The sequence below is a fragment of the Carassius carassius genome, chromosome 7 (assembly GCF_963082965.1).
Source record: "Carassius carassius chromosome 7, fCarCar2.1, whole genome shotgun sequence".
Lineage (NCBI taxonomy): Eukaryota > Metazoa > Chordata > Actinopteri > Cypriniformes > Cyprinidae > Carassius > Carassius carassius.
Window position 1 is genome coordinate 39166115 of NC_081761.1, and position 23636 is coordinate 39189750.

Below are 23636 nucleotides of genomic sequence, written 5' to 3' on the forward strand. Positions count from 1 at the left end.
AACTCACATATCATCTCTGCTTCCATGAACAAAGAGTCTAGCCGCGTGTTCCTGACCAAACCCGTCGAGTTCACACTGAGACACCTGCAGGTGCAAACACACACTGCAACCACTGCAACACACACACACACACACACACACACACACACACACACACACACTGCAACCACTGCAACACACTCACACACACACATTCACAAACACACATACTCACGCACACACACACACACACACACACACTGACTGGCTTTGGCCATCATTTGCTATTAGAAATCTATTGTTTTGAATTTGATCTGCAGCTGAGAGTTTTGCATTACACAACAGAGGCACTGAATTATTAGGAGTAGATATAATGGGTAACAGTTTAGTGCTTTTGAAATATGAATATAACAATATCTAAAACAATATCTGATTTTAATATCAGCCTAAACAGGGCAAAGTGGATTATTATATAAACACTATGTTGGCCAATGCCAATAAAGTTACATATAAAATGAAGAACCAGAAATGTGTAGATACTAGAAATACACTACAGTTTAATGTTTGTTTTAAGAAATTAATACTTTTATTTGTCAAGGATAAATTAAATTGCTCAAAAGTGTCAGTAAAGACAATTATAATGTTATGAAAGATTATGAACCATGAAAAATAAAATGCATCACTGTTTCCACAAAAAATATTGGGCAACACAACTGTTTTTAACATTGAAGACAATCAGAAATCAGCATATCAGAATGATTTCTGAAGATCATGTGACACTGAAGACTGGAGTAATGATGCTGAAAATACAGTTGCACATCACAGAAATAAATTATAGTTCAAGATATATTCACATAGAAAACAGCTATTTTAAATTGTAATAATATCTCAGAATTTGTTTCTGTATTTTTATTCAAAGAAATGCAGCCTTGGTGAGCAAAACACCTCCCTAGCAAAAACATTCCCCAAATTGTACAGTAGATTAGAAAAAAAGCAAGTTTAATTTTATATTGCATAAGCATCCCACTCTTATGGGCGTGACTGTGTTGGTGTTTTGCCAGCTGGAGAATCACTTCAATCCCAACTGTTCGTTCTGGAATTACTCGGAGCGCTCGATGACGGGTCAGTGGTCATCACAGGGCTGCAGACGTCTGCACAGCAACAACACACACACCACCTGCGCCTGCTCACATCTCACCAACTTCGCCGTGCTCATGAACCACCAGCAGCCCACCGTGAGTCTCACACACACACACAAACACACACACACGCGTTTAACCCTTCACACGCCGCATGTGTCCGTCGTTCACGCTCTGTGGTTCTCTGGTTCCAGTATCCCGGCGGCGTTCAGGGTCTGATCCTGTTCGTCATCACGTGGGTGGGGATGGTGATCTCTCTGGTGTGTCTGGCTCTGTGCATCTCCACCTTCTGCTGCCTGCGAGGCCTTCAGAGCGACCGCACCACCATCCACAAGAACCTGTGCCTCACGCTCTTCATCTCACAGCTCCTCTTCCTCATCGGCATGGACAAGACACACTATACCGTGAGTTCATGAGGACCAAACCTCATCAGAGAAAACCCCAGCCAACAAATAAAGGTCCCTAGGACGTCCCCTAAATGGTCATAAAAGGACATTCACAGAACATGCAGTGACCATTCAATTCATTTAGGGGAATTTTGTTTTAAGTCATTTTATTTTATTTTTAGGCTAACCAAAGACGACAGACACAGCAGACAGGGCAAAATAGTTTATTTTAATTGAACAGTTGTTAAGTGGCCGAGCTCTTTCAGTGTGTGTGTCAGCTGTGGGGTATATACCCATCCCAAATTAGCTTTTTTGCCGCATCAGTGTGTATTTTACCATTTGGAAATTAAATATTTTAGTTTAGACCAAACCACATCAAACCAAACAGGACTGTATCCAATTAAACCAGGCCATATTAGAGTAAACCAAGTTATATCAGACAGCATTTACCTAAACCAGACCACATCAGACCAAACAAGACTTTATCAAACTAAACCAGACCACATCAGACCAAACAAGACTTCATCAGACTAAACCAGACCACATCAGACCAAACAAGACTTTATCAGACTAACCCAGACCCAGAGTTTTAAGTCATTTTATTTTATTTGTAGGCTAACCAAAGACGACAGACACAGCAGACAGGGCAAAATAGTTTATTTTAATTGAACAGTTGTTAAGTGGCCGAGCTCTTTCAATGTGTGTGTCAGCTGCGGGGTATATACCCATCCCAAATTAGCTTTTTTGCCGCATCAGTGTGTATTTTACCATTTGGAAATTAAATATTTTAGTTTAGACCAAACCACATCAAACCAAACAGGACTGTATCCAATTAAACCAGGCCATATTAGAGTAAACCAGGTTATATCAGACAGCATTTACCTAAACCAGACCACATCAGACCAAACAAGACTTTATCAAACTAAACCAGACCACATCAGACCAAACAAGACTTCATCAGACTAAACCAGACCACATCAGACCAAACAAGACTTTATCAGACTAACCCAGACCACATCAGACCATTCAGACCCCACCATTAGAGTAAAGTAGGCTACATCAGACCATATCAGACTAAACTAGATCAAATCAGACCAAACAAGACTTTATCAGACTAAACCAGACCACATCAGACCATTCAGCCCCCACCATTAGAGTAAACCATACTACATCAGACCATATCAGACTAAACCAGACCACATCAGACCAAACAAGACTTTATCAGACTAAACCAGACCACATCAGACCATTCAGACCCCACCATTAGAGTAAACTAGGCTACATCAGACCAAACAAGACTTTATCAGACTAAACCAGACCACATTAGACCATTCAGACCCCCCCATTAGAGTAAATTAGGCTACATCATTACAAAATTATCCAGGTATCCATTTGAGTTTAAGTATTTGTTCAGCTGATTGCCTATAAAAGAAAGATTAGATATTGGTCTATAATTGCTCAAAATTGTGTTATCAAGATTGCTCTTTTTCAGGAGGGGCTTAACAACTGAAGTTTTTAGGGAGTTTGGAAATGTCCCAGAAAGAAGTGAGGCATTCACCACTTCTAAGAGATCTGCTTCTAAGCAGTTAAGCACACTTTTGAAAAAAGATGTGGGAAGTGTGTCAAGACAACAGGTTGACGATTTTAGTTGCTGCACTATGTCTTCCAGAATTTTGCTATCAATTGTTTCAAAAATAGACATAGTATCTTTTTGATATTGTGGCCGAATCTGTCTGACTTCTGCATTACTTGAGGATGTGCTAATCGCCTTCCTGATATTGATGATCTTCTCAGAAAAGAAGGAAGCAAACTCATTGCATTTGCTGTCTGATAGCATTTCACTGGGAATCTGACTTGGGGGGTTTGTCAGTCTCTCAGTGTTATTTAAGTTACTGTTTATAAGGTTTGAGAAGAAATTCTGTCTAGCTGTGGCTAGTTTCACATTAAAAGCATGAAGGCTGTCTTTATAGATGCTATAGTGAATTTTAAATTTCGTCTTCCTCCACATCCGCTCGGCTTTTCTGCATTGTCTTTTCATAGTCTGAACTGCTGTTGATCTTCTCCAAACTGATTTCTGTCTGTTTGTTTTCTTACTGACTATTATTGGTGCAATATCATCAATAAGTTTTAAACATAACCAGACAACATCAGACCATTCAGACCCCACCATTAGAGTAAACTAGGCTACATCAGACCATATCAGACTAAACCAGATCACATCAGACCAAACAAGACTTTATCAGACTAAACCAGACCACATCAGACCAAGCAAGACTTTATCAGACTAAACCAAACCTAATCAGACCATTCAGACCCCACCATTAGAGTAAACTAGGCTACATCAGACCATATCAGACTAAACCAGAACACATCACACCAAACAAGACTTTATCCGACTAAACCAGACCACATCAGACCATTCAGACCACACCATTAGAGTAAACTAGGCTACATCAGGCCATATCAGACTAAACCAGACCACATCAGACTAAACAAGACTTCATCAGACTAAACCAGACTACATCAGACCAAACAAGACTTTATCAGACTAAACCAGACCACATCAGACCATTCAGACCCCACCATTAGAGTAAACTAGGCTACATCAGACTATATGAGAGTAACCAGACCACATCAGACCAAACAAGAATTTATCAGACTAAACCAGACCACATCAGACCATTCAGACCCCAACATTAGAGTAAACTAGGCTACATCAGACCATATCAGACTAAACCAGACAACATCAGACCAAACAAGACTAACCAGACTAAGCCAAACCTAATCAGACCAAATAGTCAACCTGAATCTGAGCACACCAGATCCCATCAGACTAAACCAGGCTACATCAGACCACATTCACCTAAACCAGACCACATCGGACTTAACAAGACTTTATCAGGCTAAACCAAACCTCATCAGACCAAACTATCTATGAACCTAATTCTGACCATATCAGAGTAAACCAGACCTCCTCAGCAGTGAAGTGCTCACGCATCAGGTGTGCGTGTGTGTGTGTGTGTGTGTGTATGTGTGTAGGTGGTGTGTCCGGTTCTGGCCGGTCTGCTGCACTTCTTTCTGCTGTCCGTGTTCTGCTGGCTCTGCATGGAGACGGTGCAGCTGTATGTGCTGATGGTGGAGGTGTTTGAAAGCGAGACGTCTCGTCGTAAGTACTACTACCTCTCCGCATACGGCTTCCCCACACTGGTGGTGGCCATATCCACGGCCATCGACTACAGGAGCTACGGAGGACCCAAAGCGTGAGTGTGTTTCCATCCGCAGGACTCATAGGAGGGATCGGTGTGTTTGTGTGTGTGTCATTTCACTCTTGTTTTTGGTAGTTGCTGGTTGAGGGTGGATAACTACTTCATCTGGACGTTTATTGGCCCCGCCTCCCTCATTATTCTGGTAAGATGAATTTACTTATTAATTTATAACATGTTAAAAAAAAATATTTGACATATTCACACCTTTGTATGTAGACAGAGTATATAAATGTGACTTTGCAGCACAAAACCAGTCTTAAGTTGCATGGAGATATTGTAGCAGTAGCCAAAAATACACTGTATGGGTCAAAATAAAAAAAAAAGCAACCAGTGTCGTCTAACCACATGTTCTTTTGCTATTTTTGCCATAATAAAGATTACAGCAGTTAAAGAACAACACTGACAAGCCAAGTGTCAACTTGAACAACTAAAGCCAACACTTATCACCATTATGGTGACATCAGACCAAACTATTACTTTTAAACAGATATCAACATCTAAACATCTGCTTAAATCTTAATTAGAATGTTAGGGGATAATGTTCTAATAATGTTATTAATAAACATTTTTAGAATGTTTTTAGAGAACGTTATCTTATCTTTTGAGAGAATGTTCTGGGAACAAAAATAAAACTACCCGCTAAAAACATTGTTAGAACAATCCATGGGAATCTTCTTAGAACATTTTTAGAACCAAAAAATTCTAGCTGGGCATGTGTGTGTGTGTATTTATTTTCACACACACATTTTTTTTTTACTTATGTTGTAAGCATTCATTTTAGTTTCCAATATGGAGAATACCTTGACCAGTTATCTGACCAGCCTAACAACTCCAACAATCCTTATTAATACATGTATGCACATGAAAATATTTACATTTTTATATTGTTTTTAAAATGTATAAATTTTCTTATTAATATTTTTTTTAACCATTAAAAATGTATTATATATATATATATATATATATATATTTATTTATTTACAAGTTTATGCAGATGAACTGTTATATATGTACAAGCAGAACACATTCTGAGTAATATTGCGTATCTCACTATGCAGAGTGCTCTACTAGACCCTCGATTCCCAGCAAGAATGATTTGAATAAAGAAGTGAAGTGAAGTGAAGTGACATTCAGCCAAGTATGGTGACCCATACTCAGAATTTGTGCTCTGCATTTAACCCATCCGAAATGCACACACACAGAGCAGTGAACACACATACACACACACACTGTGAGCACACACCCGGAGCAGTGGGCAGCCATTTATGCTGCGGCGCCCGGGGAGCAGTTGGGGGTTCGATGCCTTGCTCAAGGGCACCTAAGTCGTGGTATTGAAGGTGGAGAGAGAACTGTACATGCACTCCCCCCACCCACAATTCCTGCCGGCCCGGGACTCGAACTCACAACCTTTCGATTGGGAGTCCGACTCTCTAACCATTAGGCCACGACTTCCCTTTAATGACTAAGAATGCAAAATATCTTTGTAAGGGGATAAAACACTTGCTGGAATGAGTGTTTCCCGCTCTCTTGACCTTTGACCTCTTGTGTTCAGCTGAACCTGGCAGTGCTGATCGTCACCATCCACCGGATGCTGCGTCACTCCACCGTCCTGAAGCCAGATTCCAGCCGATTCGACAACATCAAGTGAGAATGCAGGGTTTACACGGGTTTGTTCTGTAGCCTCGGCCACAGCACATAATATTTCATCTCTTAATGTGAGTGCTCTATCAGACAGTAATATATATAGCCTTAGCGTCCTGGCATGACATACTGCTGTTTCCTGCTGTTTGACACTCAGGAAGGAGTATCCTGTGCTCCTCATGTGATCAGCAACCACATCATCACAACTATTGCAAACTTGCATAGTTTTATTTCTGCAGCTGTTAGATTATTGACAATAAATATAAAAAAATAAAATAAAATAATAATAATAATAATAATAATAAACTTTGAAATCCTGATAAAAGGAAAAATATAAATATAAATAAAATGCAGTTTATAAATGTTTTCAGTGTTGTAGTCTTAGTTTGGTAACCGTGTGTGTGTGTGTGTGTGTGTGTGGGTGTTGAGGTGCTGGACACTCAGCTCAATCACTCTGCTGTTGCTGGTGTCTCTGACGTGGATCTTTGGCCTCCTGTTCATGAACGACAACAGTGTGGTGATGGCGTACCTCTTCACCTCCTTCAACGCCCTGCACGGCATGTTAATCTTCCTCCTGCACTGCGCGCTGCAGAAGAAGGTGTGTGGCTGTTTGTGTGTTATTCTCACGTGTTTGTCCTCCTGACCTGGTTTCACACGCAGCAATGTGTGTTCAACAGGTGCAGAAAGAATACAGCAAATGCTTGCGTCAATCACCCTGCTGTGGCCATGCCTCCTCCACCGGTTCCCATGGTTCCCTCAAGAGCTCCGCCCACAGAGGCAACAATCGCTACTATGGTGGCAGCCAATCACGACATGCACCTGCACCAAGACAGGTAAAACACACACACCTGTGTCTGTCCCAGATATCAGCCTTACAGGAACCTGCACACCTGTGGCTCAAATCTCACCTGTGAGTGTGTGTGTGTGTGTGTGTGTGTGTGTTCAGAGCCGTATCAGGAGGATGTGGAACGACACTGTTCGACGGCAGACAGAATCGTCCTTCATGGCAGCTGAGATCAACAACACACCCACACTCACCCGAGGTGAAGCACACACATCCAGATAATCTCTGTTTCTATAATCTATAATCTCTGATAATCTAATTTCATTTTAATTAGTTATATAGAAAAGTCAACAACTTGCTTGTATACAAATGTAAAATATTACTATAAACAAAATATTAAATGCTTTGAAATCATTTTCTGTGCATACATTATTAATAGATTTTAATAATTTATTTAATAAAATACAGAAAAATATTTGAAAAATGTCTAAATAAACATTAGTAATAACAAATCATAAAATAATATGAATACAAGTAAATTGTAAATATGGAAATATGAATACATTTTCCAGATTCAGCCTAAAAGGCTTATTTCATTTATTGCTCAGAGGTCACAAAAATATGTGCACATTTTTACATTTTTCAATAAATGAAATAAGCCTTTTAGGCTGAATGTGGACGAGTGCGGAGCTCTATCATCTTTGTATTATTGTATTTTTTGGATCTACGCACCTTGTGTTATTTGCCACTGGATTTTTGTGTTTGGCGCTACAAATTATATATATATATATATGTGAGTGTATATATATAAAACACTTAATCCTCTGTCAAGATACATTGTTGCTTTCTTTTATGTGGACATTTCATATAACCCCCCCCCCCCCGAAAAACAAACAAAAAAAAATTTCTTCCTGAAATTCACACCCTAAGAGCACCATTTCCTAAAAACGACCCACATCAACTCTGTAATATATCCCTACACCTCTCTAAGGATCATGCTGTTTCTCCTCAGGCACTATGGGTAATCACCTCCTAGCCAATCCTATGCTACAGAACCGCTCTGGCTCCTCCCCTTACAACACCCTATTGGCTGAAACATTCACCTCCCCCTCACCAGCAGTTTTCAACGCCACTGGTCAGTGTGTGATTAAGAGCACTGTTTTGTGTGTTTTAGATGTATGTATCAGTATTCACTTGTTTTTCTGTGTTTCTCCTCTCTTCTGTCTTGCTCTTTCTGTTCTGTCTCTTTATGAACTGATTCACAGGCACGTTCAGAAACTCAAGTATGGACACGTGTTCACACTCTCTGTCTGTCTGTGTTTCTTTCATTTCCATGCTGCTCTTTCATCTTCACCTACCTGCTGTGTCTATTCACTTATTCAAATTAAACATGCCAAAACACATAAATGCTGATGTCTCATTTATTCAGTTTCACATTAACATCACAATGACTGGATCAGACATCAGATTTTCCAATGCTTTACATGTCCGTTGCTACAGAACTCTACTAATAACATTAATAAAAGGGACATCTGGGGGCTATTAAATGAAGTTAGCAGAACTAGGGTACTTTTTCCAGTGTTGGGTTTTTAAGATTGACATTAGGGTGAGCAAATGATGACAAATCATTAATTTTGTAGTTATTCCCATTTACTGTGAGCAAACTTGCAAGAGTCATCACAGACTCTTTTTGTGGGAAGACTGAATGTTTGTATTCATCACATGCATGAGAGATTGTGTTATTTACACACTGATGCGCCTGAAACCACTCGCTCACTCAATTACATATCAATGCCATATTCACTAAAAAGTATCACCTTCTGAAAGTGACCGATGGATCTGAATTCAGATTTAAGCTGTTACAAGCATTCAATTCAGCTGCTGTTTAATTGCGCATTTCTCTCTCTGTCCTGTAGAGGGCACACTGTCGCGCAGCCGTGAATCGTGTGGGCTGGAGGGAGTCCGGCTCAATGGAAACTACAACAACAGCTACTCGCTTCATGGAGGGAGTTCGGATCTGCTAGGAGGCGTTCCTGTGGGATCAGGGGGCGTGTCCGGAGAAGTCAGCCCCGCACTTCTGACACCTAGAGGGGCGGAGCCTGCTAGTGGTTCGAGGCGGAACCTTTCTGATGCAGCAGCACTGGAGAAGATGATCATATCCGAGCTGGTTCAGAGCAACCTGCGGCCTTCCACCGATCGCTACGGAACTGGACAGAATTCCACGATGCACCGGCAGGACTATGCCACATCGACAAGTCACAGAGAGCCTCCGCAGCGGCCCCTGCCCCGCCCACCTCCACCCCCTCCACAGGATGAGGAGGAGCTGCTGTACAAAGCACTAGAAAAACCCCGCCTCACGGACAAGCCACGCCTACCCGATAAACCCCGCCTGCCTGATAAACCCCGCCTCCTGGAGCACGGCCAGTCTGTGTTCTACCAGAGCGAGGAGGATTCGGAGAGCTTCTCGGCCGAAATCACGGTTGGCGTGGACGGGGCCGGACCAGACTCTGCCTCCCTGTATGCGCGTGATCACGATTCATCTTATCCAGACAGCAGTCCCGAGGCGCTGGGGGCGGAGCCACACCCCAACCTCCCGCCAGATGAGCTGTACTTCAGCGCAGGACGCCAAGCGCACATCTCAGCCTTTTACCAGCCTCCGCATCGCAGAACCAACGACGAGGCTCAGCTGGGACTGCAGCCCTCACAGGGGGAAGGTGACGGACAGATGCAACTGGTGACGAGTCTGTGACTAGGGCGCTGGTGACCAGGACACGTAGATCTGGAGGAGGACAATGAGGGTGGACGTCTTCAACATCGCCATCATCATCACAATTAGTGTATGGGCGAAACTCTCGAAACCATTTGTCTGGTTTGTAGGTCACCCCAAAATCTCAAGTAGTGTCTCAAATTCTGATTTCACTGGATTTTGTAGTGAAATATGAGTCGGACGTGTTTTGTGAGATTCTCGCATTAGTATAAAGCTACTTTCAGATAATGAAAATCAATATCGTGTGTCCTGAGATCTCCCAGAAGGAGCAGTGCACTGAGAGCCTTGGGAGATCCCTTTTGAGATGATGATGATGATGACAATGCTGGCTTCCTCCTCCACGTCTCTGTCTCCTGGTCGCCCGAACACCCACCCTGATCATCTCACTGCCATCCAAGCACATCTGTTTGTCCTTTCTGAGAAGAAATCTTCTTATCGGGTAGCTTTTCCTCCATCTTTCCATCCTCCATCTCTTCCCTGCTGAGAAAACCAGTTTAAACCATCCTGAGGCGAATATCTGGTCTCCTGTCCTGGCCCAACTGGTCCGTTTTGGTGGTTTTAGGTGGGAGACCATCTGAAAACCACCTAAGGCTGGTTGAAGCTGGTTTTTCACTGGGATTTCTTTCATTCAGGGTGGTGTGGTGTATGAGTGTCAGACCTTTATCAGAATGTGATAACACTTACACCAGAGACTGCAGCTCTAATACATGCCAAAAAAATAAAAAGTAAAATGAAAAATCACACATTTACACTCTTGGGGAGCAGCTACTGTTGGGATCACGCTCTCTCCAACATAGAGATCAAAGGTTAAGAGTCACAGGTTCAACACGTCAAGCAAATCAACCAGACTGTTGTTTTTGAGCAGCGTGGAGTATAAAAGAACTAAAACGAACTCTTTTGCTATCTGTCTGGACGCCACCCAATCTTGCTTGTTGGTGTTCAAGACACTGACCAATCATGTTGTTGGGTTTAGAGAATGTTGACAATGCTCCACCCCCTTCCTGTGTTTAAGTAGGTTGATCGAAGATGTGATGTTTAACTTACTGTAAATATGAACTGAGAGACGTAACGTCTCTGGACATGCTTCTCTTTCACTTATAAGTTTATGGTTGAAAAAAGTCTTAAAGAATATGTAGATGAACTGATGACACTGTCTCCTCTTTCAGTCTTTTTCTCACTCTGTCTCTTTCGGTCTTTCTCGCTCTCTGAGAGTGTTTCATGTAAAAAGATAAGAAATGTTTTTAATCAAAATAAAACAGACAAAAGCAAACATGTTGTCCAAACTTTTCTTCAGCTAATCTGTCTAAATGTAATTCAGGATCTCTGATTAGCTCTGTGTTGACCAGGAGCTCAAGGCTCAGCTGGTGAACAGGTAGACAGCATCTTGAGCATCTACGATGAAACCGTTTTTAGCAGCATTCAATTTTGCAGCCCTTATAATATTTTGGCTGCAAAGGTTGTGTTAAAATCTGGCTTAAGAAAATTATATAACAATTCTGTATTTTATGACCTAAAGTGTGAATTGCGTAAATCTAAAGAAAATCTAATAAAATTAGTTATCAGAACCGTTTATATCTGTTTATACAATAAGATTTTGTTCAACCGAAATGTTGAAAGCTAAGAAATTAAAACATAAATATTAGTAGTCAGATTACTGTTGTTCTATAAAATTGTTATTAATTACTATTTTTATTTTACAGTGCAATATTATTATTTATTTCATTTCAAAATTTAAATAAAATTCAAATGTAATTCTAATGATAATACTTTTTTTATATATATAAAATACAATAATAATAATTATGATGATGATGATATCGATGGACGCCTTCCCAGGGAGGTGTTCCAGGCACGCCTCACCGGGAGGAGGCCCCGGGGAAGACCTAGGACACGCTGGAGGGACTATGTCTCCCGGCTGGCCTGGGAACGCCTGGGGGTCCCCCCGGAAGAGCTGGAAGAAGTGGCTAGGGAGAGAGGAAGTCTGGGCGTCTCTGCTTAGACTGTTGCCCCCGCGACCCGGCCCCGGATAAGCGGAAGATGATGGATGGATGGATGGATGGATGGATGATGATATCAAACAGGGAAAGAAGGTCTCTCTTTGTTTAGTCATAGCTGATCACATGTCCGATTTGTTATCGGTTGGGGTTTGTGTTTTAATGCTGAGGTGACCTATCTGTATTTGTGCGTGAGGTTCCTAAATGGCTCTGAATTCAGAGTTTGAGATTTGTTCAAGATTTGTTATATATTTTAAGTAATTTTTTACTGGGAATGATCAATTAAATCAGAATGTAGACCACAGAGACACTGAGGATGATGGCATCTATTAAAGTGTCAGAAAACATTATAAACACAATAAAGACCACAGCATTTGGTTTGGAGCATTTAGTAAAGACAGATTTTTCATTAATCTCATAAATTCATTTTTAAACTTCTGTATTTAGTCACACTCCCAAGTTTTTCTTGTTTTTACATGTGTTAAATCTTAAAACAACTGAAATAATTTCCTAGTGCAATAAAACAAAATAAGCTAGTGTTAACAACTTTATGGCAAACAGACTTGGCCCAAGCACTGAGCTTTTAATAGTCTTAACCACAAGTTACTGTTTAGGAATTAGTCAAAAAGCCATTGTTTTCTCAGAAAAATATTGACTACAGAATGATCAAAATATGTTTTTGGCAGAATTTTGATGGAGAGTTCTATGGAATTATGGATTATGAAAATGCACAAGTTGCCTATAATGAGTCATATCATTGAATATCCGTGAGAAATAGAATAATAAATCAATATCCAGCTGGCCTAAAAATACTTTCAGATGTGAGTGAGTGGTACGTTTCTTAATCTCAAGCAAACCTATAGACCAAATGCAAATGAATCACTGTTAACCATGAAAAACGTTACAGAACCGAATCATCGTGAGTCTGGTAGCCTGGGGTGGGGTGTCTGGGGTGGTGTTGGCACAGTGGATAAGACACATGCATTTGGTATGAGAGACCTGGGTTCAAATCCACTGTGAGACACCAATGTGTTCCTGAGCAAGACACTTAACCCCTAGTTGCTCAAGAGGCATGCGACCTCTGACATATATATAGCAATTGTATTTGGATAAAAGCGTCAGATAAATGTTGTAACTACACTGCCTTTTGGATTAGATATATAGGCAATAAATAATTCACAAATATTTCATCATATTATACTATATTTTAAACAGCTTTAATAGTTACCCATCAGGTTGCATGAACTTACCCTTTATTAGAGCAAACTCCAAATGGAAGTGAGCATGCCCTACTCCTTTCGAAGGGCAAAGCCCTTAAAGTGTGTTATTTAAAGTGTATAGAGCATAACTGCACTCTAAAAAATAATTCAGTGTCTCTGTAAATAACACAAAAATAAAAACTTAATTTAATAAAATCTTTGAATATCATTCAAGAGATTAATTGAGTGGGGCTTACCTAAATGAATGAGTAAAAAACCCACAGTTTATTTTATCTCAATTTAAATATAGGCTTAGTGCCTATAATTGATTTTGTATTTTATAAAAAAATGTAATTTGTATTTTATATTTATATTTTTTATATTATATCGACTTTATTATTAGCGGCTATAGTGATCACATGGACACAACGACTGCACTCAACGATGGAAAATCTGCTTGCTGGTCACAAGAAAGAAGGCTTTAACCACCTTAACACTTTTAAAATACCGATAAGTATTCAATTATCAAAAGTTATTGAAATATTGGCTGTGTTTTTGGGTACACAAAACGTTCAGTGTAAGAGAACTTTCTGGGAAACTTCTAGGAATGTAAATAGAATGTTTCCTTTAGGCTAGTGGAATGTTCTGGGAACCTACCGAGAACGTTGCCACAAGGTTCCCAGAATGTTCCTCTAACCTTCGATTAACGTTAAGAAAACTTTCCTGGCTGAAGTTTTACATGGCTGAAGCTGAAGTTTACAGTTTGCTCGTCACCCCACAGAAGAGAGGGGCGGGGTCAGCAGAGCTCATTAGCATTTAAAGTGAGAACAGCTGGCTGAAAACAGAGCTGATTTTGACAGGGTGGAAAGGGTGTGTTTTACACTACCAGTGAAAAATTATAACCAAAGTATGTTATAGACTTTTCATTAAGCTCCTAAAAAATCATACCAACTTGTGTAAAATGAGCATTCAATGACCCCTTTAAGTAAAGAGTTTTTTCTTTTTTTCGTAGATTTCCCAAGTTACAGGTTAATTACAGGTTAACTGTAATTTCCTTATCCATTTGACGTGAAAATATTATATGCAGTAGTAAATCTCCATCAAATGCTTTTAGATGGAGTGGCACTTAATACACAGAGCTGTAGTTCACTGACAAGCTATGCAATATCATGTCCATAATCGCAGATGAATCGCATTTATTATTAGTATGTTTACACACACAAGGATTTTGGCACCAAATTTTACAAATGTGTTTGTCATTAAGCTGCCAATAAACACTTCCAAAGTAAAGGAGTAATGTTATGACTCAAGAGGAGGAGGAGGATGATAGCTGTATTTTAAGGTTCAGGAATGTTTTAAAATAATGCTTTATTGATTGATTGATTGATTGATTGATTGATTGATTGATTGACATATGACTGAATTTTCTAAAGATAATTTTCAAAAGACAAAGTTTTCATTTTGGGGTGGAGTAACCCTTCAACCCAGAGTTATGCTGTAGCCAATGAAGTCATGAAGTTAACGCACTTCTAGCAAGCAATCCTGAAGACTGTGGTTAGGTTTCTCAGCTGTATGAGGGGTGAAGCTAAACTCTGCAGGACTGTGGCCTGAGTGAGTCTTTCACACATATTATCACAAGTGACGCCCTGTTGATGGGTGGAGGCGTTCAGAGGAAGAAGAAGCAGAAACATACGAGTGTACGTTTATATTTGACTGCGATCTGAACAACTGTTTCTCTGAATATCTGTGAGATTAAAGTCGATCAGGAATGAGGGTCGCTATCACAATCACCATCTTCATCTCTCTCTGCATGATGTCAGGTCAGTTCTTTACTGCTCACTCAAACCTGAGCTTTAACTGATCATTATAATAACCCAGAGCAAATGATCTTGTGTTCGTCAGGTCAGGTTCTGTGTTTTAAAGTGATCGGCTGCTCTGGAGGGAGTGTGATGTTCAAGTGCATGAAGACAAACAAGAGAGAGTCTTCTGATCAGTTTAAAGGAAAGTATTTCTGCAGAAACAGAGACTGTACGACAGGAATCAGTACTGAGACTCGGCAACGCTGGGTTAATAATGAGAGATTCGCTCTGTATGACGATGAAAACAGAGGATTCTTCTCCGTGTTCATCAGGAAGCTCAGCAGAGAGGATGCTGGGAAATACACATGTGGAAACAACCAGGAATGGAGTCGTGATGTTGAGTTAAAGGTGAACAGAAGTGCGTATGATACTTTATAACTTACTACTTTATTATATTTGTATTATAATAAAACTTATTTAAAGATGCACTACAGAAAAATCAGTTATTGTTCAAAATCATAACTCATCATCACTATTATAATAATTCACAACAGTATAATAATGATTTATAATTTGAGCTGACTGAAATGTCACTTTAACATCAGTCATATTTGTGAGGACACAGAAAGAAAAGCGTCTAAATGTCACTTATTCATTTGACATTGTTTGTTGTAGGATGACAGATCTCTCTCATGTTTAGATCACGGGTGACCAAACACACATAAACCTAAACACATGCACAACACACGCGCATGTAAATAACTCTGCAAGAAACATGACGCTGTATCGGTCACACAGAGATGGAGATAGAGAGGACAACGTTCCCTGTAGTGCATCTATATATTTCAGGGCATGTCTCAATGGTTAATTGAAATCATTTTCAGACTCTTCTTCTTGTGGGACGTCTGTTGTCCAATCTGCATATAAAGGTCAAACGATCACTTTCAGCTGTGAATATGAACACAAGTTTGAAACACACACCAAAGTCTTGTACAGAGTGAAGCGAGATCCTGTGTTTCTGCTGAAGATCTCTCAATCATCACAATCATCTGAAGAGAAGTTCATCCTGTCAGACAATCAGAGAGATCACTTTACTGTGACCATCAGAAACATTTCTGAAGAGGAGCGTGGAGTTTATTTATGTGGAGTGGAGAGAGACGGAGAAGATAAACCACCTTCAGAAACATCAATTACTCACATAACCTTCATTAAAGAGATTGAGCTGAAAGTTCATCGTGAGTTTAGATTCATTTTTAATGTTAGAAATCTTTATAAATTATCTAAATAAGGAATGTAAATCTATCCTGACTGTTAATAATGTAATAAATCAACAAATAAATCTTGTCTTGCAGGTCAGATATCTTCTGTCCAGGTTGAGGCCTACATCAGTAAATCAGTCTTCATCACGTGTGAATTTCCAGAAGAATTCAAAGAAAACCAGAAATTCATCCAGAAAGTTTCATCACAGGAGATCTCTCAAGGTAAAGAGTCTCTGTGTGAGTCTGTTTCTGGACAATTACTATCAGTTAAAATGAGAAAATAAGATTTGGATTTCTGATCTTAATTGTTTTTGTGTATAGGTGATCATTTCCCTGAATCAAGTGAATCAGCTGCTGTTATTGGTGAAAGTGTGAAACTCAGCTGTAATTCCCCTGAGAAACAGCAGTCCATCAAACACATCTGTAAAGAGAACGAGCAGAAGATCTGTCAGAGCATCAGTTCATCAGAGAAGCAGCGCTTTGAGTTTTCTGACAGTACAGCAGGAGTTTTTACAGCGAGCATCAGTAATGTGAGCCTGAGAGATGCTGGAGTTTACTGGTGTGGAGCAGAAACCAGACACGAGCATCTGACTTCTGTTTCTCTCACCAATAAACATCAACTGACTTTAACCAGTATGTACAGACACCACAAACCATGCAGTTCAGTCATAGATGCATGTATTTCACAGTGTATTAATACATCTCTGTTCTCTTTGACTATCAGTGCCTCCAGTGATCGGACGTGAAGGAGATTCAGTCCAGATCAAATGCCCTTATGATGAAAAACACACTGAAGAAATGTGTCTGCGCAAAGGAAAGTGTTTGAGTAAAGAAGTAAAGTATCTGTGTAAAGGAAAGTGTTTCACTAAAGATCCTCAAATTATCATTCGCTCAGATGAAGATCAAGTTAAAAACCCAAAGATTTCAGTAAAGGACGACACTGAACTCAATCTCTTCACTGTGAACATGACTGAGCTGAGAGCAGAGGATGCTGGGAAATACTGGTGTGCAGTGAAAGATGTGTTTAATCTTCCCATTGAGCTCATGATCATCAGGAAGGACGGTGAGAATGAATCTCAATGTTTCTGCTCATTCTTTTAAAAAAAAAGTCTCTAAACTTAATATGGCAGAACATTACAACAAAATTTTCCGGGTTTTGACAGGTTTTTTTTGTTGTTGTTTTTTCGAACAGTGTGATAATATTTTGGGTGAACTGTAGCAAAAACTGTTGACCAGAAAACATCAAGCAACAAACAAAAAAAAAAAAAGAACTGCCTGCTACTTTATGTTTTCACACTGTCACTGCATTTTTATCTAATTTTATTAATTATTCAATTCAATTCAATTCAATTCAATTCAAGTTTATTTGTATAGCGCTTTTTACAATACAAATAGTTACAAAGCAACTTTACAGAAAATTATGTTTCTGCAATATTTAGTAGTAGCTAGTAGTTTGTGCACGTTTGACAGGATTTTAGAAAAAATAATAATAATACAAGACGTAGTCAGCTAGACGATGAACTATCAATACTATTAATTAATAGTTATTATATGATGCAGTCACACTTGTAGCAATATTTGTTAGTTCTGTTTGTTGTTTCATGGTTAGCATCATCTGGGGTCCTCTGAGGGTCAGCATCATCTCTTCTCAGGTGTTCTGGATCCAGACTGGAGCTTGTGTAAATCCTAGTTACCACGGGATGAAGATCCAGCAGAAACAGAGAAACAAATAGAGACATCATTAGCATAGCTGCTGATCCAACAAAGTAAAATTAGTTTAACCCAAGCTAATGAATAAAAATGCACATTTGATCAGATGCAACTACACTTACAATTTAAGATACATTATTCGTATGCTTGGCGAAAGAGATGTGTTTTTAATCTAGATTTAAACAGAGAGAGTGTGTCTGAACCCCGAACATTATCAGGAAGGCTATTCCAGAGTTTGGGAGCCAAATGTGAAAAAGCTCTACCTCCTTTAGTGGACTTTGCTATCCTAGGAACTACCAAAAGTCCAGCGTTTTGTGACCTTAGGGTGCGTGATGGGTTGTAGCGTGGTAGAAGGCTAGTTAGGTACGCAGGAGCTAAACCATTTAGGGCCTTATAGGTAAGTAATGATAATTTGTAACTGATACGGAACTTAATAGGTAGCCAGTGCAGAGACTGTAAAATTGGGGTAATATGATCATATTTTCTTGACCTGGTAAGGACTCTAGCTGCTGCATTTTGGACGACCTGTAGCTTGTTTATTGAAGAAGCAGGACAACCACCTAGAAGTCCATTACAATAGTCCAGTCTAGAGGTCATAAATGCATGAATTAGCTTTTCTGCATCAGAAACAGATAACATGTTTCGTAGCTTGGCAATGTTTCTAAGATGGATGAATGCAGTTTTTGTAACAGTGGAAATATGATTTTCAAAAGACAAATTGCTGTCTAATATAACACCCAGATTTCTGACTGTAGAGGAAGTAACAGTACATCCGTCTAGTTGCAGATTGTAATCTACAAGATTCTGTGTACTGTTTTTTGGTCCAATAATTAATATATCTGTCTTATTTGAATTTAATTGGAGAAAATTATTTGTCATCCAATCTTTTACATTTTTAACACACTCTGTTAGCTTAGATAATTGGGAAGTTTCATCTGGTCTCGTTGAGATATATAGCTGAGTATCATCAGCATAACAGTGGAAGCTAATCCTGTATTTTCTAATAATATTACCAAGAGGCAACATGTATATTGAAAATAAAAGGGGACCTAGGACGGATCCTTGTGGCACTCCATTTTTTACTGATGATAAATGAGATGACACCCCATTTAAGTAAACAAAATGGTAGCGATAGGACAGGTAGGATCTAAACCATCTTAGAGCCTGCCCTTGAATACCTGTATAGTTTTGTAATCGATCTATGAGTATGTCATGATCTATGGTGTCGAACGCAGCACTAAGATCAAGTAAAACTAGCAATGAAATGCAGCCTTGATCTGACGCAAGAAGCAGGTCATTTGTAATTTTAACAAGTGCAGTTTCTGTGCTATGGTGGGGCCTAAAACCCGACTGAAATTCTTCATACAGATCATTTTTATGCAGGAAGGTGCTCAATTGAGCAGACACAACTTTTTCTAAAATTTTATACATAAATGGAAGATTTGAAATAGGCCTATAATTTGCCAGTACACTAGGATCTAGTTTTGGTTTCTTAATAAGAGGCTTGATAACCGCCAGCTTGAATGGTTTTGGGACGTGATCTAAAGATAACGACGAGTTAATGATATTGAGAAGCGGTTCTTCGGCTACAGGTAACAGCTCTTTTAGTAATTTAGTGGGTACAGGATCTAATAAACATGTTGTTGGTTTAGATACAGTGATAAGTTTATTTAGCTCTTCCTGTCCTATATTTGTAAAGCACTGCAGTTTATCTTTGGGTGCGATGGATGAAACTGAAGTGTTAGACGCTGTAAAATCTACATTCGCTATTGTATTTCTAATGTTATCTATTTTATCAGTGAAGAAATTCATAAAGTCATTACTATTAAACCATGGTGGAATATTTGAATCAGGTGGCGTCTGGTAATTTGTTAATTTAGCCACTGTGCTAAATAAAAACCTTGGATTGTTTTGGTTATTTTCAATGAGTTTGTGGATATGCTCTGCCCTAGCAGTTTTTAGAGCCTGTCTATAGCTGGACATACTGTTTTTCCATGCAATTCTAAAAACTTCCAAGTTCGTTTTTCTCCATTTGCGTTCAAGACTACGAGTTACTTTCTTGAGAGATTGAGTATTACTGTTATACCATGGCACAGTACGTTTTTCTCTAACCTTTTTCAATTTGATGGGGGCAACAGCTTCTAATGTATTAGAGAAAATAGTGCCCATGTTGTCAGTAATTTCGTCTAATTCATGTGTATTTATGGGTACAAATAGCAGTTGAGATAGATCAGGCAGGTTATTTGCGAATCTGTCTTTGGTGACTGGAACAATAGTTCTGCCCAGACGGTAACGCTGAGACATATAGTTAATATCAGTTATACGCAGCATGCACGATACAAGGAAATGGTCTGTAATATCATCACATTGGGGTACAATATCTATAGCAGTAAGATCGATTCCATGCGATATAATTAGATCTAGTGTATGATTAAAACGATGAGTGGCCCGGTGACATTTTGCTTGACTCCAAAGGAGTTTATTAGGTCAGTAAACGCAAATCCTAATGCATCATTTGTATTATCAACGTGAATATTAAAATCTCCCATGATTAGCGCCTTATCAACTGTAACTAGAAGGTCTGAGAGGAAATCTGCAAATTCTTTTAGGAATTCTGTATACGGCCCTGGTGGTCTATACACAGTAGCCAGAGCAAGAGATACATTAGATTTCTTTTGCATGTCTGACAGTGTAACATTTAGCAGAAGTATTTCAAAAGAGTTAAACCTGTATCCTGTTTTCTGGGTAACATTGAGAATATCACTATATATTGTTGCAACACCTCCTCCACGACCAGTCTGACGGGGCTCATGCTTATAACAGTAGTTTGGTGGAGTAGACTCATTTAGACCAAAATAATCATTTGGTTTTAGCCAGGTTTCAGTCAAGCAGAGTACATCAAAACTATTTTCTGTGATCATTTCATTTACAATAACTGCTTTGGGTGTGAGTGATCTAATATTTATGAGCCCAAACTTTAAAAATTGTTTTTGTTCATTTACTTTACATTTTTCTGGTTTAATTACGATAAGATTTTTTCTAGATCCTACATTATATTTTGACCTCACTATTCGGGGAACAGACACAGTCTTAATAGTTTTTACAGCGCAAGTACTTTTATCATTTAAGCGGGTGGAACAAAACTCATCATAATAGTTATCTGAGAATTGTCTTAATTATTATTAAATAATTATTATTATTTATATTTAAAAAAAAGCATAAAACATGTTTTATTTTAAGTTGTTTACATGGTTCCTCACACAGGGTCACACAGCTTCATAAGAGCTTACAGAACTGACTAATGTACTTTGCAACATTAAAGCCCCACTCACAGCAAGGACGATAACTATAAAGATAACGATAAAGATTTAGTTCTAAAAATCATTCTCAGTATTAAAGTATAACAGAGTCCACATCACAGCTATAACGATAAAGGCACAGAGAAACAATATCATCAGAATCACTTTCAGATTATTTTTTCCATCTGATGAACAATAAAAACATTGACAGCCAATCAGAATCCATCCTGCTATAACGAGCTCAAGAATTTAAAGCAGCAGACACATGTGCACTTAGAATAAACAGAAGATATCATCCTCTGGTGTGGACACTAATATCGTTATCTTTATATTTACTGTTGTTGGTGTGAATGGGGAATAACACTCATTGAACTCAACTGATCTGAGTAACTGCACTATTGTCTTCTGTAGAGCTGATTTACAGCTGAACTTGCATTTGTTTCATAACGGATTAATTTTATAGCATCAACACAGTTATTTTCCTCTTTATTAGAGTGAAGCTGCTTTGAGCAAGCTGCAGGCCTGTTGTAAAAAACACTACAGAAATAAATGTGACTTGAATGAGTCTTGGGCATGAAACTGGAGTTTGACATCTAGTTACTGTCTGCTCTTAGAAGATTTTCTTCAATCACATGTTGAGTTTAACTGGATTAGAGAGTGACTCTTATATTAGATAGAAATCTGTTCCTCTAATTTTTTAATTATGTTTGTGTATTTTCAGAAATGATGACCTCTGACACCAAAAGAGAAACACCCCAGCCTGGTGAGTCTGCTTCTCAGTTTGAACTAAAAGTGATAATTATGATAAATGTGAGGGTCGGGTGTACAACATGTGCAGGAAATATTGTGTTTTTATTTTTTTTCATTCATTCATTAAGAAACGACCTCATCTGACACTGAAAAGGAAACGGTCCAAGAAACAGAAAAGCCTGGTAAGATCCAGCAACCCTTTTTCGCTTCTGTTCTTGCACTTATTCAGTTCAGTAAGAATATGCATAAGTTATTACCTTAAATAATGATAGATAGGTGTTCACTCCTCACACAGTATGATATAGTTTAGGAAGACTTCAAATGTGTCACGTGGGATATTTGACACCACTTTTTGGTGCTTGGCAGTTTCTGTCTGCTTTAGAAAAATATCTTCAAACAATCAGATTTTGTATTTCACAGGAAATCTGAGTCAACAATGACAGAATCCTAATTAATTTGTTAACCATCTTTTCTCTATGATTGTGTATTTTTAGGGATGACAACATCTGACACCAAAAGAGAAACGTCCCAGGAAACAGTAAAGCCTGGTAAGTCTGCTTCTCAGTTTGAGTTGGAAATGCTATTTAGATAAATATGAGCAATTAATCACTTGGTAACTTGCCAAAACTGAACAGAAGAATATACTGCAATCTTCTCATAAATATAATAAAAACAGATTAATTGATTGTTTGATTGATTATACACTGCACTACTGTTTCTAGAAATGATTTTTTCTTCAGATAAACACAAAAGAAGGTATTTTGAGAAATGTTTTTTTGTCTATCCTATGAAAGTCAATGGAGTTCAAAGTAATCATTACCAACGCTCTTCAGAATATCTTCTTTTGTGCTCCACTGAAGAAATGAATTCAGACAAGGGTCATATAAAGTCATGAGGCTGAGCAAACGATGACAGAATTGTATGTATGTAGTGTACTGTCTCTTTAAAGCAGCATGCTGTGTAAAGTCTGCGTCATCAGTCTGATGTGTGTGAACAGTTTTCACACTAGTTTTACACCACAGACCAATGTTTGTGTGTTTAAGTAAAACAGAAATGAAAGCTGGCTGCTTGTTTGTGTTTTAGGTAAGGTTCAGAAAGCATTTGTGTTACAGATATTTTTTATTGCAGTCAGTTTACCAAGAAATGACTTTCACCTTCCGGTCTTCCCGATCAGTTGGACCTGATGTTGCTTGTTTTGTGGAGCATAATATTTATTTTACTTTGACACAGCTGCTGCTGTTCTTGAACATATCATATTCAGACAGGTTTGACACTGATGAAGCAAAACAGCACAGTCTCTCTGTAATAATGTTCCTCACACAGTATCATACAGCTTAGAAAGACTTCAAATGTTTCTTCAAAAATGTCTAGAAACATTTTGTGTTTCACAGAAGAGCTGAATAAATGAAGACAGTTTTTTTGTTGTTTTGACACTATTTTACTTCCCTTTTGGTGTCATGAGTTAAAAGTGATATTGTGACATGTCAGATGTATGTAAGAGCATGAATGATTGTCAGTGAATGTCATGGACTCGCCTTATTTCTCAGTGACAATCCCTTTTGTGTGATTTTAGGTTTCTTTTGTGCGTCCAGAAACCAGTGATGCTACGGTTTCCTCTTTGACTTTCTCACCATTGCCATTTCATAAATATCTGGTGTCAGAAA

The 23636-nt window shown here is 38.8% G+C and overlaps 3 protein-coding genes across 5 annotated transcripts in view; all 3 read left to right on the plus strand.

Moving 5' to 3' along the window:
- The window catches only part of LOC132144182 (adhesion G protein-coupled receptor L1-like), a 45641-nt gene extending 34409 nt beyond the window's left edge, over nt 1-11232 (plus strand). The window contains exons 14-25 of one of the 3 annotated variants that reach the window (XM_059554947.1): nt 1-90; nt 1041-1214; nt 1313-1522; nt 4544-4764; nt 4846-4912; nt 6323-6414; nt 6841-7009; nt 7089-7244; nt 7358-7454; nt 8208-8330; nt 8461-8478; nt 9112-11232. The exon at nt 1-90 is cut by the window's left edge and continues 116 nt beyond it. In XM_059554947.1, coding sequence (XP_059410930.1) covers nt 1-90; nt 1041-1214; nt 1313-1522; nt 4544-4764; nt 4846-4912; nt 6323-6414; nt 6841-7009; nt 7089-7244; nt 7358-7454; nt 8208-8330; nt 8461-8478; nt 9112-9944 — 2250 coding nt within the window. In that variant the 3' untranslated portion in view covers nt 9945-11232. The remainder of the gene's footprint in view (nt 91-1040; nt 1215-1312; nt 1523-4543; nt 4765-4845; nt 4913-6322; nt 6415-6840; nt 7010-7088; nt 7245-7357; nt 7455-8207; nt 8331-8460; nt 8479-9111) is intronic. The other 2 variants (XM_059554948.1, XM_059554949.1) reach the window with 2 other exon arrangements.
- Nucleotides 11233-14825: 3593 nt separating this feature from the next.
- LOC132144326 (polymeric immunoglobulin receptor-like) lies at nt 14826-16497 on the plus strand. Its single transcript, XM_059555104.1, has 4 exons — nt 14826-14975; nt 15058-15372; nt 15839-16189; nt 16307-16497. Exons 1-4 carry the CDS (start codon nt 14924-14926, stop codon nt 16495-16497), a joined length of 909 nt encoding a protein of 302 aa, XP_059411087.1. The 5' UTR covers nt 14826-14923.
- Nucleotides 16498-16531: 34 nt separating this feature from the next.
- LOC132144327 (CMRF35-like molecule 2) lies at nt 16532-22472 on the plus strand. The gene is made up of 4 exons (XM_059555105.1): nt 16532-16846; nt 16938-17276; nt 21944-22032; nt 22467-22472. Coding segments are annotated over exons 1-4 (435 nt in total). The 5' UTR covers nt 16532-16845.
- Nucleotides 22473-23636: the final 1164 nt, after the last annotated feature.